The sequence below is a fragment of the Pseudorasbora parva genome, chromosome 12 (genome assembly GCF_024679245.1).
Source record: "Pseudorasbora parva isolate DD20220531a chromosome 12, ASM2467924v1, whole genome shotgun sequence".
NCBI classification, from domain to species: Eukaryota; Metazoa; Chordata; class Actinopteri; order Cypriniformes; family Gobionidae; genus Pseudorasbora; species Pseudorasbora parva.
This window is the reverse complement of record NC_090183.1, coordinates 6812085-6828471: the sequence shown is the minus strand read 5'-3', so window position 1 is coordinate 6828471 and position 16387 is coordinate 6812085. Positions and strand designations below refer to the sequence as shown.

General features: G+C 40.2%; 1 protein-coding gene across 1 annotated transcript; it reads right to left on the bottom strand.

Moving 5' to 3' along the window:
* Positions 1–181: 181 nt before the first annotated feature.
* trim25l (tripartite motif containing 25, like) lies at positions 182–11513 on the bottom strand. Its single transcript, XM_067458258.1, has 19 exons — positions 10775–11513; positions 9626–9721; positions 9274–9507; positions 8372–8531; positions 8233–8298; positions 6383–6421; positions 6243–6281; positions 6088–6129; positions 5910–5975; positions 5761–5829; positions 5496–5564; positions 3064–3123; positions 2908–2979; positions 2749–2808; positions 2253–2324; positions 1574–1591; positions 1404–1469; positions 1207–1272; positions 182–1088 (listed from the first exon to the last, which is right to left on the bottom strand). The coding sequence occupies exons 1-19, from the start codon at positions 11426–11428 to the stop codon at positions 514–516; spliced, it is 2523 nt and encodes an 840-aa protein (XP_067314359.1). The 5' UTR covers positions 11429–11513; the 3' UTR covers positions 182–513.
* Positions 11514–16387: the final 4874 nt, after the last annotated feature.

Sequence of the window (16387 nt, the reverse complement as noted above, 5' to 3'; positions counted from 1 at the left end):
AAAAATAATGGTTTGTTAGTTTTTGTTAGTTTGTTCCATTTTGTATTTTGACATTTATATTTTTGACAATCAAGCAAAGCCAAAATCAAAGAAGAAAAAAAAATATTATTACTGCGGTGTGAATTAAATATTAAAAAAATAAGCATGTTTTGTATGATTTTTACATTGTGACATTTATTTTTGGACAATTAAGCAAAATGACATACTAATTCAAATTACCATAAGGCAATTATAATTACAGCGCAATATTTTATTCTCATTAAATACCTTTTCTTTTATTATTGCTGAAAATAGTATAGAAAGTAAGATTATCATTGCTGTACTGTACAGAAATGAAAGCCATAATTGTATAATGAGAAATGCAAGCAAAAATTGAACTAGAAGCATTATGGTAATGTGAATTTGGTTTAAAAATAACGTGTTTTTTTTGTCTTACCAATAGACTTGATTTTCTTTATTCAAAATAAAAAAATCCCCTTTTGATTTTACGTTGAAATACGAGAATCGCTCCGTTCACAAGGGGCAGATTTTAATGCTGTCTGACGTGGAGCTGAACTGCCCCATGGCGAAATCTAGCCCCACGCCGACCCCACAGCCCACTCCGAACGCAGCATACAGCGGGGCTGGGAACGACCCCTGAAAGGCGTGGAGAGGAACCAGTTCGTCATCCACGCTATAGAAAGTCAGAGTCCTTGCAGGCCTGTCCAGAAACACCCCTACACGGGGGCTGTAGGTCACAGGGATCTCCACCTTCTGATTGGCGTGCATGGCTGCGCAGCACATGTCTGACAGCTCCAAGCTCCATGACTGGCCATTATACCCAAGCCCCGCCCCTGAATCCGCTCCTTTGCGAGGCATGGAGCCACTGACCACACCCAGAGAGGAGCCACGCCCCCTCCACTCCACCTCCCAGTAGCAGCGGTCAGAGGACAGGGGCTGGAGACACAGCACCTGCGTCCAGCCGTCGAAGCGCTGAGGGAGGTCGTGGTACGCCTGAGACGTCTGCTGAAGGGTGGCCACGGTGTCTCCCTCAGATAGGACCAGACGCCGATGGGCTGTGTTTGGATCCAAGGTCAAATCACAAGCATCTAATGGAGACAGAGAGAGAAACACATGAGTAAGTAAGTCTGAAAAAGAATGAAAAGAAGTAATAATACATCATAATAATCAGAAGTTGGATGATCTGTGTATGAGGAATAAACTCACATTGCAGGATCTCGTCTCTGGTCCTGGGCTCTGGGGCCTGAATACTGTCAATGTTAATTTCTCTCACTGTACAGAAAGAAAAAAACTAAATCAGTTAGCTGTAAGAAAATATGATAATTCAAATGTTCAAATCTATCTGTATCTCTCCATCTATCTATACTGAATAAGCTGTAAAGGATAACGTTGTAAACACTGACATGTGGGGAAAGCAGGATTGATGAAGGGATTGTCAGTTGGAGAGTCCAGGAACAGAGCGGGATTCACTGCACGGAGAGAAAGACAGAAACAGAGTGAGTGAGTTTTCTCCTTTATGGAATTATTTGACCTAACCTCACCATGATGGAATAGCAAAAGCTTCAAACATTACCTTGTGTTGGCTCTCCCCCTAAAGAGAAAGCAGAGATACAGTCAACAATAACCGATACAACTAATAATATAAATATTACAGTGATTTTTTAACACTAATTTGACAAAGGTAAATGTATTTTATTGAAAGGAGTCTCTCATGCTCACCAAGGCTGCATTTTTGTATTACAATACACAGTAGAAATAGTGAAATATTATTCAAATGAAAAGATAAAAGTGTTCCATTTGAATGTTTAGTAAAACATTATTTATTCCTGTGATGCAAAGCTGAATTTTCAGCATCATTCCTCCAGTCTTCAGTGTCACATGATCCTTCAGAAATCATTATGATATGATGATTTGCATCTCAAGAAACATTTATGATTATCAATGTTTAAAACAGTTGTGCTGTTTCATGTTTTTGTGGAAACTATGATGCATATTTTCAGGACTCTTTGATGAATAGCGTTTTAAAAAAACAGGATTTATTTGAAGTATTATTTATTTATTTGATTTTTTTGTTCATGCTTGACTAAAAGTATTCATTTGTTTCAGAAAATAAAATCTACTGACCCCAAACTTTTAAAGAATTAGAATTAATAAAGTATTTCAATTGTAAGTAATTCGCATTTATAAATAATTTAAACTGTAAAGTATATTCAAATATTTATTTAATCATCTGCGTACAATGATTGACTTACAGACACTTGCAGAGGCGGGGCTAAGAGGCATCCCTGACTCCGCCTCCTGTGTAGTGGGTGTGGCCTCTTTCACTGTGAGTGGTACAAATGTGACATATGATTAGATCAGATGTTTCCTTGAATATTTTAATGATGCTTGTGTTTTTATTTAAAAGGTTTGTGAAATATCAATTAGTGGAAAGGTTCTGCTCTGTGCTGCCTAAAATCGACACACAGTCACAGACAAAAATAAATAATACATTTTAAGGTACTTGACTTTTTTTTTTTTTTTTGATCACAGTTCACATGAGACTTTATGAGCAAGAAATACAGGCATTTATCCGGATGCTAGACAAACCAGTATGACCAGTAAAGATTTCTTGACAAGCCTTATCTTGGTTTCTTTGTGTGTGGGTTTAATGTGAGTCCATTTAGGGTACATGTTTGTCCCCAGAAGTTAATTAGCTTTTATTTGTCATAATTAGATTGCAAAGAAAACATGTATTCTTGAGCTCACCTGTATCCTGTCTCTTCTTCCTGTTTCTGGGTAAGAGAGAGCTGAGACTCCATCTGTCCGCTGATGAAGAAGAGAATGAGGAAATTTAAGAATACGATCAAAAACACAACCTCTCATTCCAGGCAGAGTGTGTGTCGGTCATGAGCTGATGTCACTCACACTGTCTGGCCGGCTGCTGTCTGTCTGCAGCGTTTGATCTTTGCTGTGAGGGACTCTGACTTTCTCCATTTGCTATTAGAAGGAAAACAGACCCAAACATGCTTTTCCCAAAACAGTCTGTTAAATGTTAATAATCGGACATGAATCAAACATCACCTTGCTCTTTGTCCTCTTTCCTCAGTCTCGGTCTGACTGAACTCAAGCTCCAGCGGTCCGCTGAGAATTTAAAGTAAAACAGCTTTAAAACTTGTTCATTTTTTTTCACTTGCATCATCAACACTTCTCTTTACACTAGGACCTTTCCCACAGCATTTAGACAGGCTTGGGTAACCCCACTGCTTAAGAATACAACACATCTAGAGAATTACAGACCGGTGCCCCTTCTTCCATTTACTGCTAAAACACTTAACAAGTAATTTTCAACCAAAACTCTACCTTTCTTAAACAAAACAACCTCATGGACAACAACCAGTCTGGTTTCACAAGTGGACACTCAACTGAGACTGTCCTGCTCTCGGTTACTGAAGCTCTGAGACTGGCAAGAGCAGCTTCCAAATCCTCAGTACTCATCTGGCTGGATCTGTCTACGGCTTTTAACACAGTTAACCACCAGAACCTCCTGTCAACCCTCAAGACAAGTGGCATCTCAGGAACTGCACTCAAATGGTTTAAGTCTTGCCTCTTAGACCTTAGGTAGGTCCTTCAGGGTGTTGTGGAGAGGTGAGGTGTCTAAGTCACAACATCTAGCTACTGGGGTGCCTCAAGACTCATTGCTTGGACCACTTCTCTTCTCCATATATACATGTCATCACAAGGATCTGTCATTCAGAAACATGATTTTTCCTATCACTGCTTATGCTGATGACACAACTCTACCTCTCATTCCAACCAGAGGATCTGACGGTAGCTGCTCCCATCTCAGCCAACCTCATAGACATTTTTTTCTAAATGAAGGACCACCACCTTCAACTAAACCTTGCAAAGACCGGCCTTGCTTGTGGTCCCGGCCAACCCAACAATCCATCACAACTTCTCCAATCAGCTAGGTTCGTCAACCATAACTCCATCCAGGACAGCCAGAAACCTTGGAGTTGTGACTAATGATCAGTTGAACTATTGACATTAACATTAACTCTCTCCGTTGCATTATCATTAACATAACGTTACAGAGCAAATGACACAAAAACACTCATATAACTAACAATAAACAAACACATACAGACCATGTGCCTTTTCGTTGGTGCAGTTTATAACTGGTGAATCTGTATCTGCAAAACAACTGCGTGCAAGCTCACCCTTTCACTACCCTTAAACTATAATAACCATCAAAATAGGAGTCCCTCTACTATAGTAAGTCAGATAATGTAGACCTTAAACATATTTAAACTCGCAGAAATATCAAAACTGTTTACAAAAGCAAACAAAATGATACAGAAGAATATGAGGAGAAGCCTCATTACGATCACAGATGCTAGCATCCAGGATCAACACATGTTCCACAGAGTTAGGTTAAAATAATTTACATGTAACCATCTAATATGGAGAGATGCACTGAAATGTAGACCATCGTTTATGTGTTTTTGATTAAACATACAACATTACGTGGGAACAGTAAGTTACTAACTTTAATCGTAACTAAGAGTATAACAACCACAAAAAAAATCCTCTCAGGATACCTGGAATCATTGCTACAGTAACCCAGGAACATCGCTTTACCATTTTTGTAGCAGAAACACCATCACACCGATGAGAGCATTAGATTTTCCAATCTAGTTTCTCTATGGAGCTGAAACCTAAACATGTCCGAGGTCCGTTGCCCATGCAACTGATGCTCAACTGCTATTGGCTCATCTGCGTTCAAGGGGAGGGGCTTACCGATAGGTCAATTGCCACACACATCAAATTCAAGGCACTGACATTTGCCTACAGAGCAACCATTGGCTCGGCACGTACTCCAGACCTACATTCCATCCAGAAGCTTGTGTTCTACAGGTTCCTGTGGTGCAGACTCAAAGAGGCACAAAATCACTTCCACAGACCTTTACCTTGACTAATCTGCTGATGGAATGACCTGCCTAACCGTTTTCAGCTGAAGACTACAGGCAACTACAACTCTCCATCTATTTTTTTTAAACGTATGGTGCTACATGTACTATGCTGGACTAACTGGGACAGGGACTTGCATATTGTTGCCCTATTGTTAGTTTGATTGCTTCTATCGGTGTCCTCATTTCTAAGTTGCTTTAGATGAAAGCATCTGCTAAAAGATTAAATGTAAATGTAAAACACTGAGGCCTGGTTTCACAGACAGGTCTTAGATTAAACCAGGATCAGGCCTTAGTTCAATTGGGACATTTAAGTAGCTTTTAGGAACGTTCCTTAAAAATCATTACTGGTGTGCATCTTGACACAAACAATGGCACAATGACATATTTTAGGATGTCAGTACAAGTTGCTTTTAGTTAAAAAAGCTCAAACATGCATTTTAGTCTGTGATTAGGCTTAAACCCTATCTGTGAAACCGGGGGGGAGTGGGGTGGGGTCTGAGACAACATTGAAAACCTTGTGTTTTGTGTGTGTTGTTTCACCTTGTTCTTCATCACGTGTACTTCTGCTCTGTGTGCTTTGACGTCTTTGAGAGGTCTGATTTTCTTTTTCTATAAAGATAACAAAATCATGACTAAACTCATATTGATAAAACACAAAAATGAACAACACATGAAGGGTGAATAGCAGGATATGTTTGAATAATTTTTCCCTCATAACTGTAAAAACAGTTTCATGGCTGGTAAAACAACAGTGAGCAAACTACACTGGACAGGTGTTTGTCTTTCATTTTTATTTGTCTCTCACCTTCAGGGTTTTCTCTTTCCTCTCTTTTTTGTGTCTCTCTTGGTCTCAATGAACTGCGACTCTTGACGGCTGCAGAATGAGACAAACTATAAATGACGACCTACAGATTACAGACATGCATGAGTAAGAGTGTGTGAGACGTGTCTTACGGTCATCTCTTTCCTCTCTCGGGGATCTTGCTGGTCTTTGGGAGTTTGTAACACCTCTGTTAACTGCTATACAAATTTGGATATAAAAACTATTTTAAAATCCAACATACAGTTACACAAACTCATTTTATAGAGTCAAAGAGTTCAATCAGATCACTTTGTGAGTAAATAGTCTCACCTCTTGGCTCAATGTTTCTCACGGCTTGTGGACGCGTGTTCACTGAAGAAAGAACGAAAAACAACTTACAGCACACCTGATATTTCACATTTTAAATTAAATTACATTTTAAATTAAATTAAATTAGATTAGATAAGGAATTTAAACATTTTTACCAGATCCTCGTGTGCTTACTGATGGCAGTGGTGGGGGTCCTAAAAATATTCCCATACATTCACATACATTAGCAATTCTAAGACAAACAATAATAATAATACTAATGATAATGCACTGGTTTAATCCATTGTTTTCGTACCTTGCGCACGAGCAGCTTTGGCTCCTTTTCCAGAAAACACTGTGATGCAAAAACAGGGTAAATAGCTGAGAAGTTTTATAGACAAATGACAGATGAAACCTATAGAAATAAACTAGGGCTCAACGAGCCACTGTTTTGATTATTTTATTTATAATATTAATTTTGAGTTATATATAAATGTACTCCACTAATATAGTCCACTTGAACGAGTAAATGAATTCAGACACTGAGTGTGCCGGAAGGTCTGCTGCTTTGCCATAGTTTGTGCTTGCTGTTTGAAAATCATTTGAAACTTAGCAAACTGGCCGCTGCAGTAGTAAGGAAAAGATTTATCTTGATCGCTTAATCAAACACTTTAATGATCAATCAAAAAGCGATTAATAAGTGTATGATATTATGCTGCAGCCATGTTTGGAAAACGGATGGATGGATGATTCAGCTGCGGGCACCATCTGGTCAGAAGCAGGAACTCATTTGCCAGGACTGTGCATTATGGATATTCTCTAGCTGTTGAGCGTGCATTAGTTATACACTCGTAATTGCAGTGCATTATGGGATTGAAAGAGTGCACTTGAAAATGTCCACTATTGTTTCAGACACCACTACAAATGGCTGGACCTCAAATATTGCCCTATTTAAGGGTATATGTGCGATTTTGGACAGCCATGGTCAAGACGATCTACTGAAGTTTAAACTGAGCAGCAGAATGTGGAAGAAGGATGATTTAATTGACTTTAAATGTGGCATGGTTGTTGGCGCCAGACAGGCTGATTACAGTATTTCAGAAACAGCAGATCTACTGGCATTTTCATACACAACAATCTCTAGGGTTCACAGAGAATAGTCAGAAAAAGTGAAAAAATCTAGTGAGCGGCAGTTTTGAGGGTGAAAATGCCTTGTTGATGCCATACGTCATAGCCGATAGAAAGGCAACAATAACTCAAATAAGCACTTGTTACAAATGAGGTCTGCAGAAGAGCATCTCTGGAAGCACAACACATCCAACTTTAAAGCAGACGGTTTACAGCAGCAGAAGACACACCGGTGACACTCCTGTCAGCTGAGAACAGGAAACTGAGGCTACTATTCACTCATCAAAACTCACCAAAACTGGACAATAGAAGACTGGAAAAAAACATTGCCTGGTCTGATGAGTCTTGATTTCTGCTGCGACACTCAGATGTAATTGGAAGAATTTGGCGTAAACAACGTGAAAGCATGGCTCCATCCTGCCTTGTATCATCGACTCAGGCTGCTGGGGTAACGGTGTGGAGGATATTTTCTTGGCACAGGTTGGGCCCCTTAGTATCAATTGAGCATTATTTAAATGCAACAGTCTACCTGAATATTGTTACTGACCATGTCCCTCCCTTTATGACCAGTGTCCCTATATTCTGATGGCTACTTCCAGCAGGATAACAAGCCATGTCAAAAAGCTCAAATCATCTCAAACTGGTTTCTTGAACATGACAATGAGTTCACTATAACTTTTAAAAAAAAGTTAATTTTATAATTGTATTATGTTTTATAATCATTTATTTATTATAATAAGTTTATTTTATATTGTTTAATGTGTTCTTATAAAAAAATATTCATGTGATTGCCATTCACCTCTTGTTTGAGACATTCACCTGTCTCTGTTTGTGTTATCTATATTGTTGCTTTGGCATTTGTCATTCCATTTAGAAAAAAATAATAATTATTAGATATGACCAAATTATGAGTTTGACTTTTTATCTCAGAATTCTGACTTTTTTCACAGAAATGTGTGATATAAAGTGGCAATTGCAAGTTATAATGTCTGAATTGTGAGATAAAAAGTGAAATGCAGTGTTCTCAAATTCACTTACGCTTCATTATGCCTCCTGTTTTCTGGCCGTTGCGGTCTGCCACTGTGAACGCTGTGGTGTTGAACACTGAGGAGAAACACAGATAATGACCCTCCAGTGACCCTGTACCTGACAACATTGGTTCAGTGTTTGTTTGTACCCGTCTTATTGATCTTGTCCAGTTCCTGGTCACACATCTCCTCCACTTTCTCCCTGAGCTGGACAATGACGCTCCTGGCGCGATCAAACGTGGCTTCAGGGTTCGCGGTCACAGCTCCAAGCTCTCCCCCCTCCAGCGGACAGTTCAGAGACTGATACGTCTGTGGAGACGAGAACAAGAAGATGAGATCAGAGAAAAGTTTTGCATCTCTTTGGCCCTGTTTACTCCTGGTATTAAGATGCGTTTTGGTTGATTGATCACAAGTAGACGACGCAAAATACAGGTGTAAACGGGCTCTAAAACGTTCTGAGCTTGTCCCCTTTCGAAGTCCCCTTTGTCCCCTTGCCCCCGTTTGAAGATGAAAAACGTACTAAGCACAATGTTCTCTCACCATTCCTGATCCAACACACTCACAACTTTTGGCTTGTCTTGTAGCTGTCAGAGCATAAACAAAAGCTGCTGCTCTCCGTGTTTTTTCATCGTCTCTGGTTGTTCAAATGCAAATTGGGCAAGCTTATTTTGTACATTAGATCGAAAGATTGATACATTAGCCCACCCATAGAGCCCCCCTCGAAGAAATCAGGACAGAAGTGGTTGAAAGTGGACAAAAGAGACAGATTACAACACCAGGTGTAAACTGGAATGTGTCTCCCTCGCAAACTTGTGATTAAATGCTTCTTAGTACTAGGTGTAAACAGGGCCTTTGACAAGAGGCCTTTTCGTCTTTTGAATTTTTAGAAGAACCTTAAACATTGGTTTTGTAAAACCCCACCTGTCCCCAAAACTGATTAAGTCAGTGGTTCTCCGCCAGGGGCCTAAACAAACTTCAGATATTGTTGTGGACAATAGGGGGCTTTGAAGTCAAAAAGGTTGAGATCCACTGGGTTAAACCATAATCTGACCTTCAGGAAGTAGATATTGTCCTGGCAGTTGATGAGCTCTTTGAGTTCTCTGTCTTTTTTCTTCAGCTGTTTGACTTCGGCCTCCAGTTTGGTCACCACGTCATGCGCCTCGTTGAGCTTCTCCTGCCCAGTGGAGACCATCACGTCCTGGAGCAGCTCCAGCATCCGCTGCACTGACTCCTGGAGCTCAGACAGGACCACATCTGCCTCGGCCCGCACCATGTCTGAGGACCGCTTCACACACACACACAAACACATACACACAGTGAGGATCGTCGGAAGACTGTGATTCATAAAACCCACAGAATATGCTTATATAATGTTTTGTTTTGGAGGTGTCATAAATATTTACCGTGAGCGTGTCTAAGACTTTTTTCATGTCTTTCAGTTCTCTCTCTCTATCCTGGAGTCTCTGATGGTTCTCAGACAGAACTGCGCCCAGCTCTTTCTAATCCAACAACAATGATTAACACACAAAACAAGTGTTCAGAATAGACTGGAATGTGGACTGGAATGAATATGGAGTAGAACAAGACTAGTTCATGAATAATAAACCACACTTGCACATAAATACAGCGCTTCAAGCTTAAGTTAAAGATGAGTCATGTTTTTCACATAGTGGCAGTGAAAGAGCATTATTCAGAATGATGTCTCTAATCTGCATACATGATCACTTTTCAGGCTCACTGAAGTTATGGCAGATAAAATAACAAGTGGACTGAAATTTCCTTTACATAAAAGCACTGATGTATACAATGGTACTAAATGATCATTATATTTACTTACCATACTTCAAACTATGGTTTTAAAATGGTTTTAAATGAACTATGGTATAATGGTTTTAAATGAACTATGGTTCATAACGCAGGGATTACGTAGTGCTGGTAATCCCTACGTTATGGGGACAAAATGTCCCCACAAAGATGGCAATATCTGAAATACTTGTCCTTGTGGGGACATTTTTGGTCCCCGCGAGGAAAACATCTTATAAATCACACAGAAGGAGTTTTTTTTGAGAAAGTAAAAATGCAGAATGTTTCCTGTAATGGGTAGGTTTAGGGGTAGGGGCAGTGTAAGGGGATAGAAAATATGGGTTGTGTACAGTATAAAATCCATTACGCCTATGAAAAGTCCCCATAAAACATGGAAACACTATGTGTGTGTGTATGTGTGTGTGTCCAATATGGTGTTCAGCATGCATCCTTAATTATAATGGTGCCCAAACTGTAGCACTTTATTTTACAGTCCTGTACCTCATGTGCATATACTATATATGTGCTTATTATTTGAAATTACTCTAATCCATGTTACCCCTAAACATAACCCTAAGTAACCCAGTACTCAATTAGGGTAAGTAAGTACACTGTAAGTAGCCTACACATACTGTAAAATAATAAAGTGCACCGTGTTAGGGTTATCAATGCACCAAAATGTCCCATGTTATACTCCCATTTATGAACCTTTTACAAGTTGATTTCATTTTTTTGATTGTGGTTCCCACCTGCTTCTCCGAGCGCTCTGCCTGTGTGGACAGGCTCTCGTGGCCCTTGTGCTGGTTACTGGTGCAGAGCCAGCACACGTACATCTGGCACGAGCGGCAGAAGAACTCCTGCAGGTACTTGTGCTCGGGGCAGATCTTCTGACTCAGGTCACCAGTGGGCGCGATCAGCTCGTGGGTCTTCAGATTGTCCTGCGTGTCATGGGGTTTCAGGTGAGTCTCGCAGAACGATGCCATGCACGCCAAACACGTCTTCACGGCCGCTTTGGGCTCCGGGCAGCGGTCACATGGCACGGCGGAGGCTGGAAGCTTTTTTGAAGTTCCCTTATTCCGCGTGCGCGCGCGTTCAGTCGCGGAAGATGCCGCGCGCCGGGCGCTCTTAATGGACTCCCGCCCGGAGGTGTTCAGGCTCCCGCTGCGGAGCTGCTCCACGGCTTCGGCCAGCATGGTGTTCCGGCAGAGAGTGGGACGAGGGTTGAAGGTATGCCGACATTCAGGGCAGCTGTAGGTCCCGCTTTTCTTGCCTTCATTATCCCAGTAATCTGCGATACAAGCCATGCAGTAACTGTGACCACACGGGATGGTCACGGGGTCAGTGGGCAGATCCAGACACACGGGGCAGTTAAACTGCTCCTCCGTCCACAGGCGACCACTCATTCCGAGGGTGTAAATTTAAATGTAATGATACAATAAAGTTGAACCTATTCTACTCCACACACACACACCTGTGATTCAGTGTTGCTCCAGCTGTGAGAGCGTCTGTCAGTCTCTCCGGTTTGACTGGCTGTGGGTGAGACACTCACTTAGCAGGTTTGGGGAGAAAATCAGGCCCTCGTGTGCATTCCTTTTCATTCGCATTACAAGGCCAATGTGTCTAGGAAGCAAATAAAACCAAATAAAGTGTAATAAAAAAATCTATCTTCTGCAGAAATTATTTTTCTGTGCAACAATTGACGTCATAGACTATTGCCAGTGTGTGGCTATGGTTTCGAGGCAGGCCAAGTCAAAAAAGCCCATCCACAAGTTTCAGTTCGCCAGGTTAAATCATGCATGCAGTCAGTTAAAAAAGTAACCAGTGCCTGATTTACTGTAAACAGTTCCTGCAGGTTTATTATGTTTTCGCACATTAAGTGTTTAAAGCAAATGGTGCGTTGAATTCGCCACATGTTAAATAATATGTGAAATAGTATGAAGTGGAGAATAATATGAAGTGGGAGGTTTCACTGCTTACACTTTCTCAGAGGAATTCAATACTTGTGTGAGAGAAAGTAGGCCTAATAGTTCACCCAAAAATTGTCATGCACCCTCATGCCGTTCCAAACCCCGTAAGTCCGAATTCGTTCATCCTCGGAACACAAATGAAGATAGAAATACGAGAGCTCTCCATAACTAATCTCCGCTAACTAATTAACATTTTCAATACTACCCAGAAAGGTAGTAAAAATAGTTAAAATAGTCCATGTGACTCTAGAGGTTAAAACTAATGCTATGAAGCGACGAGAGTACATGTTGTGTGCCAAAACAAACAAAAATAACAACTTTATTCAAGAATTTTGTCTAATCTGTATCAGTCTCCTACGCAGTTAACACAACAGCACAACAGCTTTCGAGTTCTACGGCAGCCGATGCTGTCCACGTGAGCTCCGTGACGCGTGATGACGCAGGAATTAAACGGTGTAGGAGACTGACACAGGTTAGAACGAAATTGTTGAATAAAATTCGACAATCTGTATCCCTCGACAATCTGAGTTAGATAAGTCCATACATACCATTCTTATCTCTGTGCGTGCCGTCTGACACACCCACCGCTAGCCTAGCTTAGCAAAAACGGTGGAGATAAATGCCTAGCCTACTGCTCAAAAAGTGACAAAATAACACCAACATTTTCCTATGTTGTGATGTGTATAGTTACATTGTGTAAGGTCGACGCAAAATGAAAAGTTGCGATTTTCTAGGCCGATATGGCTAAGGACTATACTCTCATTCCTGCATAATAATCAAAGAAGCTGTTTGTCATAACCCACCGCTTGCCTAGCTTAGCACAAAGACTGGAGTTTGTGCTTAGCTAGGCTAGCGGTGGGTGCGTCAGACAGAGTTATGGCACACACAGAGATGAGAAAGGTATGTACGGACTTATCTAACTCTGGGGGATACATACAAACGGCTGGTCTGGGAACGCCCCTGGGAACGCCCCATCACCTGATGTGAATTTAGGATGTGAATGTGAATTCACGGAGGACAAGCTGCAGTTTTGTAATTAAATAAGGGCAAACATAACCAACTGCAGCTAATTTAACAATGTTCCGTTGCCATTCGGCAATGTCAATGACTCGCAATATGACATTTTTGTCATTCAAATACACACAATCCTTGCAGTGTTTTCCCCTACACCGACCACGCCCCCAACTATGATTAGATGCCGACTGTATATGGTGAATGAGCTAATGTCCAAAAACGTCAGCGTGTTCTTTTAGAGGGGTGATGAATTGAGGAATCAACTTTCCCTGGAGCTTTTGATATATAAAAGGTCATGGTAATATAAGAATATCCTCTAAGTTTCAGAGCTGAAAACTTCCTTGTTAGTCAAAGAAAAGCTTTTATAGACACCAGGCCCAGCAAACGGTCCTGTGCTTCATACTGACGTCAGTGCGCGACGAAACACCGCCTCTACAGAATCTACAGCGTGTCTAATCCAGTAGCCCCGCCCACCGACTCATGGAGGGCTCGTGCTAGCTGGTCAACAACCAAGGGGGTAATCTAGAGCTCGGAAAGCGTTCCACCCATAGGGGCGGCCATTGCTAACCAAGCCATCACCTGCTGTTAACATCCCATTGACCATTTAATTTTGCGTCACTTTGACAGTGAATAACTTTACATCTTATGCGTTTAAAGACTCCATTTGTCCATTGTTTATTTCTAAAGAAACACGACAATGTAAAAAAAGCTCCATTACCTTATATCTTACACTATCGCCCCGTAGAAGCTGTTTTTGTAAAAATAGGCTAACGATTGCGTCATAACCAACGCGACTGTCGCACAGTTGAGAAATTACCGTATAGACAGGAGGAGACGCTCAGAAGCAATATTTTACTGTCTATGTGACAGTCAGGGAGACGTGGAGACATAGTGAGCCAAAAGCAACGGGACAAAACATTTAAACAACGTGATTCAGATTTCACTTTCACAACTACTAGAAGACCTACAGCTCACGTCACATCTACGTCGTCAAGCTCAGTCTGAGCCTGCGCAGTACGCTCAGCCATCAGGAAGTGAGTGCTTCTAATTGACTTCATTTTCCGCTATTAAAGTCTATGGGAATGCTCTGTCTATGTCTTTTACTGTCTATGTCAACAACAATAAATATGCAGAGGAAGATTAAGATATTGCGCTGTGGAAGAACACAGTCGCTGTATAAGCTTCCTTTTGATCCTAATATTAGGAATGAGTGGTTGAACTTTATTTTTAAATGAAGTTCCAGCTCACATGCAAAGACATGTTCACTTCAGTTCACTGCGGGATCGTCTGTAAACAAATCTCTGGTCGATGCAGGATATGGATCCGACAGGAATGATGCAACACACCGATGTGAGTAAAACATGTTTTTATATGTAATAGTACTGAATTGTTACAGATCGTTTTGCTTATGTGTACGTGTCTGACAGAACATATCTTTAGTACAATGGACTCAGACACGTAAGGGCCAGGGCTCGCAAAGCCCGGCAGGCCGATCAATCTCTTAGTATTCCGTTCTTGTTCTGCTATTCTCTCTTTCTCTCAAGTTGACATCTGAAGGGCGCAGCGCACACCGAACGTGTATGTGTGTGTGTGCGGTTCACGCTTATATCCTCCGATCGTGCGGGCTATGTGTAATATAAAAATAATAGTCCAATCAATCGCAGGTCGATGAAAAATAATACTGTGATCGAGATAATCATTCTGGTTGCTGCTTCTCATTATCTGCCCTCATTATCTCCTCTCTCATGTCACTGAACTGACAGCAGAGCTGAAGCTCATTAAATATGCAAATCTTCTCCAATTCTAGCCGTGGGCGTTTACTTCCAAGTCTCCAGTGCCCATCAAAACCTAGCGTTTTGGAGAGAGCCTCAAAACCAGTGTAGAAAATAGCCTATTACTTATTAGTTATGATGTTTTTGAATGTAAAAACCACACAAACATCATTAGTTGACCTCAGACAACAGTAAAAAAATTTTAAAAAGCCAGTTCATGACACATTAAAGGTTGAACCACTGGAGTCACGTAGATGATTTGAACAATGTTGATTAAAAAAGCAAAAACTATTAAATAGCCGTTTATGGAGGGGTCAAAGAGCTCTCGGATTTCATAAAAAATATCTTAATTTGTGTATTAGATGACAACTTAATACTAAAAGCTAAAAGCCATAGTAAAAATAGTTCAAAATCAATTTTGATTTCATGGGGACTTGCAACAGTTTCTTTTCAAATAGTTAAAAAACTAATGATTACCACTTCAGCTGAAAGATTAATTTATTTTTTTATTTTTTTACCAGTTGTCGATTTTACAATAAGCTGATTTTATTTATGAAAACAGACTGTTTATGATTACTACTGTGATAATGAAAGAGTACTGTAGCCTACTCTAACTATCAGCAAAAGTATTTTTTAAATACTAGGCTAATAAATGGTATAACGTCTCTCTCACTCACAGTGCATGTTAATAATAATTAATATGCAAGCAGTCTATTTGGTTTCTCATCCTGTCTCCCTAGATAGAACTAACTTTGAATCGTATGTTTTAGTCATAAAAATGTCAGACGCCATGAATAGCTAAACGCGTGTTGACAGCAGAGGGCGGCGTTGAGCTTGTAATGCGGAGAGAGGAACGTTCTCCATTACATGCTTGACTCTGTCATGAATGATTTCATTTCAACATCACCCACCGGACCTGGAGGAAACAGTATTCCTGGCTCAGATTAGAGATTACGCTTGAAGAAAAAAAACAGCAAAGTAAATACTGGAGAAGAATTTCCAGTATATCCAGGCAGGATCTGATTCCAATTAGGAGCGGTTCCAAATTATGTTAGTAATTTGAATAGGAATCTTGAAGCTATGCATGTTTATGAAAGGCTTGATTTGAGAAAGAAAAAAAACTCATTCAAAGTCACGCTTGTGAGATCATTTGAACAATGTGGTGAAATAAAACCCTTCCATGATTCTTTCAGCCATTTAATAACGAGAATAATGAACTACACATGTAAGACATTAATCACAGTTTGGCTTCATGACGTGTTACTTACAGTAAAAACACTATTACAGTGTAAAAGTCATTCTATTGAAGAAAAACTTCTTTTTTTTTTCAAAAAAGTTGTAAAAACCTAATTACAATTTAAATACTGAAAATACTGATATTTTTTCTACACATCTACTTTTACAGTATAAAATAGCATAAACCTTTTTGTAAGGAAAAATATTATATAGTCACTGCTTTGATTAAATGTTATTTAAAATGTTAAAGGGATAGTTCACTTTAAAATGAAAATTCTGTCATCCTTTACTCCCCCTCAAGTTGTTTCAAACCTGTATGAATTTCTTTCTTCAGCTGAACACAAGGGAAGATATTTTTAAGAATGTCAGTAAC